This window comes from Brassica napus, chromosome C3, assembly GCF_020379485.1.
Source record: "Brassica napus cultivar Da-Ae chromosome C3, Da-Ae, whole genome shotgun sequence".
Classification (NCBI taxonomy): Eukaryota; Viridiplantae; Streptophyta; class Magnoliopsida; order Brassicales; family Brassicaceae; genus Brassica; species Brassica napus.
In genome coordinates, this window is record NC_063446.1 from 2,185,655 (window position 1) to 2,198,629 (window position 12,975).

Below are 12,975 nucleotides of genomic sequence, written 5' to 3' on the forward strand. Positions count from 1 at the left end.
TTCGGGTTCGGTTCGGATTTCGGATTATAGATTTTATGGCCAGACCTATTTTAGCTTTTTTTTTTTTTTTTTTTTGATAATCCAGTATCCGACCACTTTGCGTGATCGACTAGCCCACCGGGCCGAAGCCCAAGCCATTACAGGATTTTTAAGCGTCCACTTAAGGGCCTCTGGTTACGCGAAGTGGTCTGGAGGGCGAGGGGAACCCATGTAAATCCCCTCGTGGCCGGGGCTCGAACTCGGGTGGCGGGCACCTCAGCCGAGGTTCCTTTACCACCAGACTACGAGGCCCGGTTGTTTAAACTGAACTCAATTAATCTACAAGCAAAGTATGTCCAAAATTCAAGAACAACAACGTTTTAGCCTATTCCACATAAGGAAACCACAATTATTTTGTTTTTTTCAATTAAATTGTTTGGCAAGATCCCGACCGAAGATCTAACTAGTGATAACCCATTGACCCGGTCGGGTATAGTCGACGTAGCAAGGGCTGGTTCGTGTTTTGTAACACACGGCAGCGAACTGGTAATAATATTGACCAAGTCATGGTCTTCTAAGATTTAACAAATTAATTTTATTGTTTGTTTTCTTTCTTCAAGATTTTCTTAGAAGTCTAGACGACGACTTGAAATTTCAAAGCTTGAAACGGTTGAACACTTTTTTCTCTAAGTGGACACACATCAGTTGAGAAGTTTCAAGGCGTTGAATCAAACTATAGCTACTTTTGGTAAATTTCTTAACAACATCTATGTAGAACTAGAAGTTTATATCTTGATCAGAAAAAAAAACTAGAAGTTTATATAATCTTCAGGGCCTGGAACATGTCTTAGTCTAATTAGCACTTGATACATCAAAAATATTTGAATAATCTTCAGTTATATATATTTGATCATGTGATTTTTAGAGTTTATCAAAGTGTACATTCAGCTGTTTTGAAATATAATAAAGAGTCAAATAAGAGGTAATTCTCTAATGTCTATAATGTATTTTATAGAAAAAATTAGCTTCTATAACCTTTTTTTTTTAAGGGTAGTCTCAGTTGCAATGGATAAAGAAAAATACAAGTCATGATCTTATAAGACCAAACAGTTTTAAAAAGGAAGACGAAAGCAACATGCTTAATTTAGCATACTCTTAAACAAGTAGACTAGCTTTCTACAACAATTTTGTTGTGGAAGATTAGTATAACCACGCTTCTTTAGGGGGATGTATTCAATTTAACATTTGATGTGATTTGATTTTTAATGGAGTTTTAGATGATTTCAATAAGTTGCAGAGATTTAAGTGATTTTTGTTAAACTACTCTAGAATATCACCTAAAACTATGGGATTTGGGTTTTAATTTTTTTAACTAAGAAATCCTACCCAAACACCCTAAAATCACCTAAAAACTTTAAAACTCCACAACTTAAAATATTTTCAATAACAGTGGATTTCAGAGTACTTTAAGAAATGCCAAATTCAATAACAGTGGATTTTAAATGAGTTTTTAAAATTCATGTTTCAATAACAGTGGATTTGTCATTTTAATACAAATCACCTGAAACTCTCAGTTGAATACATCTCCCTTAGTGTTTAGTTTTCTCGATATATATGGATTCGACCCCATACATACAATTATACATTTTATGTTTATCATTTTGGGTTTAAACTCATCATAACACTCGTGTTAACCTTGATTATTAATGGATATATTTTAATCATTCAAAAGCCTGCAAGATTGAAATAACGAAAATAAACCAAGTAGTCTTGATCTAGTGGTAATGAGCTCACAGTTGTGAGTACCGCTCTGGGTTCGATTCCTCTTGGTCATCCGAGACGCCTTAAGTGGTAAGAAAACACGGATTCTGCGAGCCTCGTAGTGATTAGTCTTTGGGTCTAGAAAGCCTTTGGGATCACGTTACGGTTATAAAAAAAAAAAAAAAAAAAAAAAAAACGAAAATAAGGGAGATAGTTTGAGCTTAGAAAACCAAATCAAAATCGAGTCCAAGAGATAACGTAACAAGAGCGAAAACATTTAGCGGCCCAATCCATGAGCTGATCCTGAGCTATATAGATTGGTCTGTCCACATATAAAAAACCAACAGCACGAAACTATAAACTCCACGGCGTCTTGTGAACAAATAAACAGCACGAACTGTAAAAACGAAACACGAAAACGGCGACAGAGTCACCCCGTCCAGGTCCGATCATAACTCCGACGAATTAAAGAGCAAGAAGAAATCTACAGGGAGATGAGATGACGCTGCATCTTGAAGAAGAAGAATCATAAGCAAAAAGGAGCTTCCTTTCTTCGTTCTGATTCCCCTTATAGATCCATCGGAAAGCAGCAACGTTCTTCGATTGCTCTGGATTGAGAGGAGGAGGTGCGGAAGAGATGTTCAAGTTTTTGAAAGGAGTGGTGGGTGGATCTGGGACGGGGCTCAAGGATCTGCCTTACAACATCGGTGATCCTTACCCTTCTGCTTGGGGCTCCTGGAATCACTTTCGTGGCACCTCCAAGGTGTCCAATCTCCATTCTCTCTCTCTCTCTCTCCCCTGTTGATTGCTTTGGTCTCAGATTCATATGCTCTGTGATGGAACTTTGGGCTTTGTTAAGTGTTACCTTTGGTATATAACGTGATTGCTTTTTCCATGTAACGTGCGTGATCCATAAAGCTTTGTAGCTGTCTCTAGTAGTTAGTTCTCTTTGATTAGACTCATGGCTAATAGAATTGTAACTCTTCTTGGGTTTGAGTTTTGAATGGTGTTAAGTTATTTTGATACAGTCTCATCTCCTGTAAGTTGGTTTCTTCAGGATGATGGGTCTCCTGTTTCGATATTTTCTCTTTCTGGGAACGATGCTCAAGATGGGCATTTGGCTGCTGGGCGAAACGGTGTCAAGCGCCTTCGTACTGTAAGTTCTCATCACTCTCTCTAACATTTTCTAGGCTACCGTACCTTCTCTCAAGCACTAAGAACTCTAACTCAATCACTTGAAACTCTACATCATCAGACTAGTGAAGTTATGTGTTACCTTTTCTTTCTCTGTAATGGATATATGAAGGAAGGCACCACTGAAATTTATTATCAGTTTTTCCATACTCGCTTAAGAATTCCCATTTTCAAAAATGACACTTGCATGATATATCTAGTTTCTGTCATCCTTGCCCAACATTTTTTTACATATATGTGGTCAGTTGATTCATCTTAATGTCGGACTAAGTGGATTTCTCTATCCTCTTGTCACTATCCTCTGCATCTCTCTGCTAGATTATCACCTAGTAATTCCTTTTGCAGGTGAGGCATCCAAATATACTTTCATTTCTTCACAGCACGGAGGTTGAAACTCACGATGGGTCTACTTCCAAGGTTACGATCTACATAGTCACTGAGCCTGTTATGCCGCTGTCAGATAAGATAAAGGAGCTAGGCTTGAAGTCCACTCAGAGGTATGAACTCTTCTTCTGAGCATCAGCGAATAGGCCAATTATTTAGTTTGCCACAGTCTTATCTGTCTTTTTTGTCATTTGACCTTATCATGCTTGACATTGTAATCTTGATCATGTCTGAAACTTTGTTGTGATTATGAAAATCTGGCTTTAGGGATGAATATTTTGCTTTGGGGCTACACCAGATAACTAAAGCTGTGAGCTTCCTGAACAATGACTGCAAACTTGTGAGTGTTCACTTCTTATAACATTATACTTTTCAACTATTTAGAATATGATTTTCTTGTTCGGAATTATGGTAGATATCATCTGGAATTTGTGATGGCAAACTTTGAATTCTCACCACATTCATGTTTTTGTCTTCTTCCTTTCTATAATTCTATTGTCTCAACAGGTGCATGGAAATGTTTGTCTGGCTAGTGTTGTTGTGACACCAACTTTGGACTGGAAACTCCATGCTTTTGATGTCTTATCGGAGTTTGATGGGAGCAATGAATCTGCCAGTGGACCTATGCTGGTACTCTTCTTTTGCTTGTCAATTTTAACTTCATTCACTAAATTTTTATATTTGTATATTTGTAGTACCAAGGGTCAGGTGTTAGTCCTTGTTTCTGTCCAGTATAGGAATATTCCCAGAGTTTGTTGCTGCCCTTTTATCTTTTCTAAACTTATTTTCTGGTTTCAGCCATTTGAATGGCTAGTGGGAACACAGTACAAGCCAATGGAAATGGTGAAATCTGATTGGGTTGCCATTAGAAAATCTCCGCCATGGGCCATTGATTCATGGGGCTTAGGTAAGACCTCCATGAACTTAAATGTAAAATATAGCTAGCCAACTTGATTGCAATTTTTCCATTGAAGCCCTTTCTTTCCTCTTTTGAAGGTTGTCTTATTTATGAACTCTTCTCGGGCTCTAAGCTTGGAAAAACAGAGGAGCTACGTAACACTGTCGGCATTCCTAAGGTTTGGCTGTCATCCTAGTTCCCCCTGAATATGTGGCTTTGGAACTTCAAATACTGTGTTTTCCCCAAAGTTTTGATGATTTATTAGTTTGTATGACTTTATTTGCTAAGAGCTGGCTTTCATTTCAGTTTGAATGTTTCTTTTCTCACAGTCTCTGCTTCCAGATTATCAGCGACTCCTAAGTTCCATGCCTTCTCGCAGATTGAACACCTCAAAACTTCTAGAAAATGGCGGTAATCTTCCTGTCTTGGTTACAAATTGTAACTTACATTGTTTATTTTTAGTTCTCGGCTTGTTTTTTCTCTGTATTTTTGTTTTGACCCTCTCCTCTGGGGTTTTGCATGTTTGTAACGGTGTTATATCTCTCAGTTATCTTTGACAATCTCTCATCTCTTGATTCTTATCATATGCAGAGTATTTCCAAAATAAGCTGGTGGACACCATACATTTTATGGATATTCTTAACTTGAAAGACAGTGTTGAAAAGGACACTTTCTTCCGTAAACTACCAAATGTTGCTGAACAGCTTCCTCGCGAGATCGTGCTTAAGAAGGTGTGAATCTGAATTATTCCGGGTAGTAAGAAAGTAGTTTGCCTTTTGAGTATTATGATTTTACGTTTTGGTATTTGACTTAAACCTTGTTGTTGATGCAGATTCTTCCTTTATTAGCCTCTTCCCTTGAATTTGGTTCAGCTGTTGCCCCTGCATTAACTGCTTTACTCAAGATGGGTTCATGGTTATCAGCTGAAGATTTCAAAGTCAAGGTTGTTCAACGTCTCTATTAAAATCCTCTAAACAACTCAATTGCATATGAATATATTTCTGTTAATTCTTGAAGTTCCTCCTCTGTTAGGTGCTGCCAACAATAGTCAAGCTTTTTGCTTCCAATGATCGAGCTATTAGAGTTTCTCTTTTGCAACATGTTGATCAATTTGGAGAATCAATGTCCGGACAAATTGTTGATGAACAAGTAAGTTTATTTTATCTTCTTTGGCCTAAAAAGTGTTTTGAGTATGGATGTTCGGCAGCAACGCAGTCTTGCTGCATGCTTTTAACATTAACACTCACTGTACTGTATGTTTTGTAAAGGTATACCCTCATGTTGCTACTGGATTTGCGGACACATCTGCCTTTCTACGAGAGCTGACTCTTAAGTCAATGCTCGTTTTAGCTCCAAAGGTAGCTTTACCCTTGCAACTTTTTTTTCCCCACAATCCAATTGTATTTGTATCTAATATTTATATCTCTTTTCTTTTATGTGGCTGCAGCTTTCTCAGCGTACACTTTCTGGATCCCTCTTGAAATACCTTTCCAAATTACAGGTTTGTATCTGCCACGGTGCTACCTCAATATCTTTGACAAGTTTCTTTCCCATATATATGATTCGTTGTGGTTTAAATTTTATATCATCTTCAGGTGGATGAAGAGCCTGCAATTAGAACCAATACCACTATATTACTCGGGAATATTGCCACCTACCTGAATGAAGGGGTTAGTCTTCACTACCTTCGTTGTTCTTTTGTTGCTTTGTTTTTGTTTGTGTTTAATCATGAAAATTTGATGCAGACAAGGAAAAGAGTTTTGATTAATGCTTTTACAGTGCGTGCCTTGCGTGATACATTTCCACCTGCTCGAGGTGCAGGTATGTAGGATGTTTTTGGTTCTTTTTCACTCGGTCTGGGATGTTCCTGGTGTTATCTTGTTTCCATCTTTCATCATCTCACTAGATTTTACTTGACGCAGGTATTGTTGCATTATGTGCCACTAGTACCACTTATGACGACACTGAGATAGCAACTAGGATTCTTCCAAATATTGTTGTGCTAACCATTGATCAAGACAGGTTCCTTATTTAAGTGCTTGACGTTCCTTCTTTTTGTCTAGTATTGTCACTTGGACAAAACGTAAAGCATTTTCTCTCGTTTTTCCTTAATAGCGAGGTTCGATCCAAGGCATTTCAGGCTGTAGAACAGTTTCTTCAGATACTGAAACAGAACTATGAGAAGGTAAAGGAATAATAGCTCTACCGAACTCTTTCCTTGAGATGTTGGGAATGGACATAACTGAGTTTTGTTTGGTTTGTTAATAGACAAACGCTGGAGAGGCAGGAGCCACCGGAGGAGCTTCAGCTATACCTGAAACAGCTGGTCTGATCGGGTGAGTATAGTAAATGAACTATATATATATGAACATTGGTCAGTGTGCTTGGTATACTAACTGAACTAGTTTACTTGTTCTTCTAGATGGGCTATGAGTTCTTTGACTCTCAAAGGTAAGCCATTAGATCAAGCGTCTCTTGCTTCTTCTTCTTCAGCACCATCCCTAGCTTCTGCAGCCTCAAATGCTACAACCACAGGTACACCTGAGATCACTTACCATACTTTTTCTTTCAACCATGGATGTATAATTTGTTGAAATGTGTAATCGCAGATATATAGTAAAAGAATCCTTCGATTATCAGATTGTTGATCACTGTGCTTATAACTAGTTAATACATTTGTCAATACTTTTTTCTTTTCCTATTTTGTTTATTTCTTGTGAATCTTCTTCAGCAACGGAGGCTCCGAGTGTCAAAGCCAGTCATCATACACGTGCCAACTCTGACTTCACAGATCAACCCGCCCCACCATCTCCAACATCAACAGATGGTTGGGGAGACATTGAGAATGACATTAACGAAGGTCATGAGAGCGACAAAGACGGTTGGGATCTCGATCCTATTGATGAACCAAAACCTGCTCCAGCTCTCTCAAACATTCAAGCAGCTCAAAAACGACCTGTGTCCCAGCCTTCTAGACCTCCAGGTACCAATCTTTAGCCTGCATCAGTTCACCTCAACACATTTTTGTTAAGTCTCCTAAAAGTCATATGCTTGTGTGTAGCTACAAGCTCAAGACCAAAGGTTAGCACGGCAAAAGCAACTGCGAAATTGGAAGACGATGACTTGTGGGGATCCATAGCTGCTCCTCCACCTGCAACTACTTCAAGACCGTTGAACTTGAAGAAGACAGTACAGTCTGATGACGAAGACCCTTGGGCTGCCATTGCTGCTCCACCACCAACCACCAGAGCAAAACCTTTGTCTTCTGGGCGTGGCCGAGCAGCCAAACCTGCAGCTCCCAAACTTGGTGCCCAGCGCATTAACCGAACCTCATCTGGAATGTGATGAACACTAGAGGAAGAAGATAAACAGGCATGCAATGTACATTTTTTTTAGAGCATCTCCAGATGACTCGAGCAACCAACAAATTATTTGTGATATCATTCATTTTAATCCCCAAGAACGTCTCTATTTTTATTCTACGCTTCCACAAAGAGTGTTTTGTGTGTGTTTCTGAGAAGTATGAATGATGTAAAGTCACCATTCTGGGAATTACATTATCTTGTTCAAGTCAACTCATTCCCATCTGTCATGATACTCTTTAAGCTATTCAATACATTGAAGATCTCAGACGCCATTAGAGAAGAAGAACCTCCTGAAAAGAAAACATGAGTGAGATTGCTCAGTTCAATCCAGCTGCAACCTGGATTTTTCTGCAAGCCTTTCTCCTTCATCTCTCTCAACAACTTTGCTGCTTCTTTCTTCAACCCTGCTTCCATGTAAAGATTAATTAACTGAACATAGTTGCGACCTCTCTCCGGTTCCATCCTCAACAGCTTCTCAGCAGACAATATCCCAAGCTCCACATTATGATGAGTTCTCGACGCAGATAAAAGGCAGAGCCATATACTACTGTCTGGCTCAATAGGCATTGCTTTTATGAAACTGTAAGCTTCTTCTAAGTGGCCGGCACGTCCTAGAAGATCCACCATATTTGCATAATGCTCCATTTTTGGTTCAATGCCATAGTCTTGTTTCATGATCTCAAAAATGTTTTTACCCTCCTGGACAAAACCGGAATGACTGCAGGCTGAAATCAAAGACAGGAACGTCACATCGTCTGGCGATTCTCCTGCCTTCTTCATCTCATCGAAAAGACTCAATGCTCTATGACAATCTCCATGGGATCCATAACCATATATCATTAGGTTCCAAGTGATCAAGCTTTTATGGTCCATTTTCCTGAAGATATTCTCTGCATACTTCAACAACCCGCACTTTACATACATATCAATCAAAGCGTTTTTCAGATGAGTATCTGAAGGAATGTCGAGTCTTAATGTATAGCTATGTAGACTCTTCCCTTTAAGCAAGCTTGCAGTTGATGAGATTGCAACAAGGACACTTGTGATGGATAATGAATCTGGGAAGACACCGTGATTGAGCATTGAACTGAAAAGTTCTATCGATAGTTCGGGAAGGCTGTTTCGGCTGTAGCAAGAGATCATTGAGTTCCAGTCAACAATGGTGTAGGTTCTCATGCTAGTGAAAACTTTGAGAGCCGTTTCAGGTAATCCACACTTGGAATACAGATCGATAAAGGAGCTGCCAACAAAAACATCCAGCACTAGACCAGTTTTAATCATTCCACCATGAACTTGGAGGCCAAGAGTAAGAGCCTCTGATCCGGCGCATGCGTTTATAACACTGGTCATAATATCAGAATCAGGTTTTAACCTATCATCGTCATCATCTTTCATGGACCCAAAAACTCTCAGAGCCTCTTCGAATTTCCCATTCTTGCAAAGTCCTGAGATCAGAGAGCCCCACGCAATCACATCTTTCTCCTCCATTAATTTGAAGACTAAATACGCATCAGTATCACATCCGCATTTAGAGTACAGAGTGAGTAAAGCACTCTCTATTACAGGCGTGCTTTGTATTGGTCTCTTAACCAGTTCCGCATGGACTGATTTGCCATAGTCATACAACCCTAACATGCTGCAACAGGCGATAACATTTGACAACGTAAAGGAATCAGACAAGACACGATCTTCTCTCATCAAACTGAATAACTCCAAAGCACAGTGTCCATAACCATTGTCTGCATAAGCTGCAACCATCGCGTTCCATATTTCAAGTCTCTTATCCAAAACGCAACTGAACACAGTTTCTGCCTCACCAACCATACCGCACTTTGAATACATTAACAGCAGAGAAGTACAAACATAGGGATCATTGTCAAGTCCCATCTTCACCACGTCGCAATGTATCTGTCTCCCGAAACCAAAATTCTCACATCGACCACATGCACCAAGAACTCCGGTGAAAGAAGTGGAAACAAGCTTGACACCGTTACTCTTAGCAAGCACATACACCTCCAAGCTAGATTCACTGCTCCCACTGTCACCAAACCCAACAATCATAACATTCCACAGAACAACATTCGACTTATCCTCAACCTCCAAAAACACACGCCACGCATATGTCCCTAACCCAAACTTGAAATACATATCAATCAAAGCAGTTTTCAAGAACGAATCATCACCTAACGAGTTCCTCAACATATACCCATGAATCTGTTTTCCCTCTCTCCTCCTAAAGTCTCCTCCTTTACACAAAATGGACAACGAGAACGCATCAGGTCTCACACCCAACACCACCATTCGACGAAACAGATCAAACCCATCCTTGAATCTACGAAATTTAAAGTACCCATCAATCAAAGAGTTCCAAACCGTGACATCTCCACAGTGAGACAAACCGTCGAACACTTGGACGGCATTATCTAAAGATCCACACTTTACGTACATATTGACAAGCGAAGTCGCAACGAAAGGGTCTTGTCGCAAACCCAACAGGATGATCGAAGCGTGAATGGTTTTTCCGTATCCGAGGTTTGTAAGAGAAGAGCAAGCTTTGAGGAGAGAAGGGAATGTGAAGACGGAAGTCCACAGTGGAGAAGAGTTGTCATGGTTAGTGTATAGATGCAGAGCTTGTAGATACTCTGCTTTCTGAACTAAGGCTCTGATTCTGGAGCTGACCGAAGCTGGAGAAGTGTAGGATTCGGCTAAAGAAGAGATTGTACGACTAATGTGAACGTCGTGAAGCTTGAAACGCATATCTGCATCGCCGTCGTTATCTTCCGGTTGTTCAACGCAAAACCCGGTTTAACCGATTTTTGACTTCCTCTACCAAAGTCAATGTATAAGCATTTGTTGTTAACTTTGAACTGGTAACTTTTTTTGTTTTTGGGTCAAAACAGGTGGTAACTTAAAACTTTTTTCTACTATGTGCCATTTTGTACTCTTCTTTTTGAGTTTATATTTAACAAATATCTATTATTATAAAAGAGTGTTTGCTTCACTCTCATGAAGCCACATAGGATGCCAGCTAGATAAGTCAGTTCATATTATCCGCGTTGTTTCATTAATTTTTTCGTTGCTTGATTTGGGCTTCTGATGACACTAACATTTCGATAGTTTTATGGTCTAAAGCCCGATAGCCCAACAAATTAAACCCTAATCGTGTTCATCTCTGTTCTCTGCTCAGCGGCGACCTCTGAACTTCACACTGAATCTGAAACAGTAGGAGTTATCGTGGCTTTGAATGCAGGCTTAGCTTGGTTGGTTGAGTCAGTGGACCTGCGAGTATAAATAGGTCAGTGTTTCCCTCATCGATCTCATCCTCTCTTCATATATCTTTTACTAAACTTTCTTACAACACAAACTGCAACAATGGTGGCTTACCAGACCTTTTTTCTGATGTTAGCACCAGTCATTGTTCCGGTACGGTCCTCTCGCGTCTTCTGCGATTCTGGGAAACCCGAGGGGGAGGATAACTGATGGGATTGGACATGCTCCTTTTTTATTCAAAAGGTTTGCGTCCTGAAAATCCATCGCCTCAACTCTTGATAAATGATTCAATAGATAAAGGATTGATTGTAATGTATGGAGCTGAATATGCGTTTCCATTAGTTCATGGTGTTGATCATGAACTCCCTTACCGCTATATAAACATCTTCAGCTGTTCTTCTGCTGATCTATACATTTAGCATACGTATTCATATGTCCTATTTATCATTCGCCAAGAAAATGATGCTTACTTTTCGAATGCTAAATAGCTGAGCTTATCATTTAAATTAATTGTTTGATTTGGTTAATTTATTAGAAAAGAAATGCAGATCTGAGGGAGAGTATAAGTATATGATTGTGCAATTGTTCAGGAGTTCTTTTTTTTTCCAGGATTCATGTTCTTCTGTTTGTGCTTCTGAACTCTTATGTTGATCCAGTGTACAAAGACTATGGAGGTAATTTGATCAACACTCTTCTGCATTTTAAAAAATTGCATATTAGTTGATCATTTTCTTTGATGTCAATATGTTATAATCCATCAACATTGGGTTGAAATTTAGTAGTCCAACATGTTGATCACATAGAGAAAACACTGAAGTTTGAACTCTTTTTCCGTTGTTTTTACAAGTATCCATTGTTCATGTATATGAATGATAAAAATACGCTCTGGTTTACTCTTGGTTTTTTACCGTCGGGAACATTCTTTCAACCCTTACTATGACCATTTCACCAACAAATTCAATAAGTTTATGTGTTTATCTATTTTTCTCCTATTGAGTGTTGCTTCACATATCATTTTCATCGCAAATGTCAATTCATGCCCACTAGACACTGTAATTGACTTAAGATTATATTATTGATTCACCTTTTCCCTTAACATCATGTATTTGAGGTTGATCAAAATAACATGATTATGGTCACAGGGGCCAGGCCCTGATGCACGCATAAGCGACATAAGTCTTTACATTTTTACTTTCCCCATGTGTTTTTCTCTACAAAATTTGAAAGCTAATATGCATTTAACTACATATACTACAAAAAGGCTTCAAAATATATTTTTGGAAGTTAAAAGAGTTTATTTTTATTAGCTTCAAACGACAGTTTCTTGCTTTTTAACGCTTCTATATTAACTACTTGCAGAGAAGGTAGCCAGATGTAACAAGGTAGCAAGATGTAGCGCATGGGTGCATGATCAGCAATGTCACCAGGTGATATAGCTTTAAAGGTGTGGCGGAATAGGTTTTCTAAGCTTCATCTCAACTTCTCATCAGCACTTCCATCATTTACCAAACAGATTTATGGGCCTACCAAAAATAGACAAGCTGAAACATTTCTGCAGCTTCTTTGCCATTTCTGCTACTCTTCGTTTACATGAACAGTGTGGTCGGAGTTGGAGAACAGAGGTAGCAGCTGCAAATACTGAAGGAAGCTGAGAGCTTGACATCTTGAATGACATCGACCTTGATTCTCAAGTTATAATTTCCATGCCTTTGTTCAAAATAAAATATAACTAATAGTGTGTTCTTTTCTATTTTTTTTTACTTAGTGGCCACTATCAAGGATTTCAAAGAGTTTTTTTTTTGTATCTAAAGACCTGCGATGTAATGTAATATTTTTATCCATTACTATATTCCAAACTTTCTTTACTTTTTTTCTTATAATAAGTCTAAATCTTCTTTGCTATAAAGATATAGACATTACAAGATGATAGAATCACAGAAGGCATAAACAAGGGTTTCATTTAGTTTTAAAGAAAGTGGTAAGTACAATAACAATTTTCAACTTAATGTCTTACAGTCACAAAATTTTCATCATAATTTTGTAATATGTGACGTTGTACTTAATTCTGTATTAGACAGTGTCACTCAGTTCTCTATAATTGTAACTTAGCTTATAAGTATTTGG

The 12,975-nt window shown here is 38.7% G+C and overlaps 2 protein-coding genes and 1 long non-coding RNA gene across 5 annotated transcripts; 2 read left to right on the forward strand and 1 right to left on the reverse strand.

Annotated features, from left to right (window-relative positions):
* Window positions 1-2,117: 2,117 nt before the first annotated feature.
* Window positions 2,118-7,791, forward strand: LOC106388172 (N-terminal kinase-like protein). 2 transcript variants are annotated; one of them, XM_048751884.1, is made up of 21 exons: window positions 2,118-2,503; window positions 2,798-2,896; window positions 3,280-3,431; window positions 3,586-3,658; window positions 3,826-3,948; window positions 4,117-4,225; window positions 4,315-4,394; window positions 4,546-4,627; window positions 4,808-4,947; window positions 5,049-5,159; window positions 5,249-5,365; window positions 5,485-5,574; window positions 5,664-5,717; window positions 5,812-5,886; window positions 5,962-6,031; window positions 6,139-6,238; window positions 6,332-6,401; window positions 6,485-6,552; window positions 6,639-6,751; window positions 6,948-7,199; window positions 7,278-7,791. In XM_048751884.1, exons 1-21 carry the CDS (start codon window positions 2,378-2,380, stop codon window positions 7,559-7,561), a joined length of 2,388 nt encoding a protein of 795 aa, XP_048607841.1. In that variant the 5' UTR covers window positions 2,118-2,377; the 3' UTR covers window positions 7,562-7,791. The 2 variants fall into 2 exon arrangements, with proteins under 2 accessions (XP_048607841.1, XP_048607840.1); XM_048751883.1 differs by having other exon boundaries at window positions 2,119-2,503; window positions 5,962-6,037.
* Window positions 7,711-10,415, reverse strand: LOC106388171 (pentatricopeptide repeat-containing protein At2g40720-like). The gene has a single exon (XM_022699122.2). It carries the CDS (start codon window positions 10,336-10,338, stop codon window positions 7,783-7,785), a length of 2,556 nt encoding a protein of 851 aa, XP_022554843.2. The 5' UTR covers window positions 10,339-10,415; the 3' UTR covers window positions 7,711-7,782.
* A 283-nt stretch (window positions 10,416-10,698) lies between these two features.
* LOC106391112 lies at window positions 10,699-12,718 on the forward strand. 2 transcript variants are annotated; one of them, XR_007321077.1, is made up of 4 exons: window positions 10,699-10,876; window positions 10,988-11,094; window positions 11,461-11,525; window positions 12,211-12,718. It is a non-coding gene; the product is annotated as an uncharacterized LOC106391112 (long non-coding RNA). The 2 variants fall into 2 exon arrangements; XR_007321078.1 differs by having other exon boundaries at window positions 10,706-10,876; window positions 10,994-11,094.
* Window positions 12,719-12,975: the final 257 nt, after the last annotated feature.

Excerpts from the sequence above, each read along its gene's own strand:
- LOC106388172 (XM_048751883.1), top strand. The coding sequence starts at position 2,378 with ATGTTCAAGTTTTTGAAAGGAGTGGTGGGTGGATCTGGGACGGGGCTC. Across the intron at positions 5,575-5,663 it reads TGCTCGTTTTAGCTCCAAAG|CTTTCTCAGCGTACACTTTC; the intron begins GTAGCTTTACCC and ends ATGTGGCTGCAG. Across the intron at positions 5,718-5,811 it reads AATACCTTTCCAAATTACAG|GTGGATGAAGAGCCTGCAAT; the intron begins GTTTGTATCTGC and ends TATCATCTTCAG.
- LOC106388171 (XM_022699122.2), bottom strand. The coding sequence starts at position 10,338 with ATGCGTTTCAAGCTTCACGACGTTCACATTAGTCGTACAATCTCTTCT.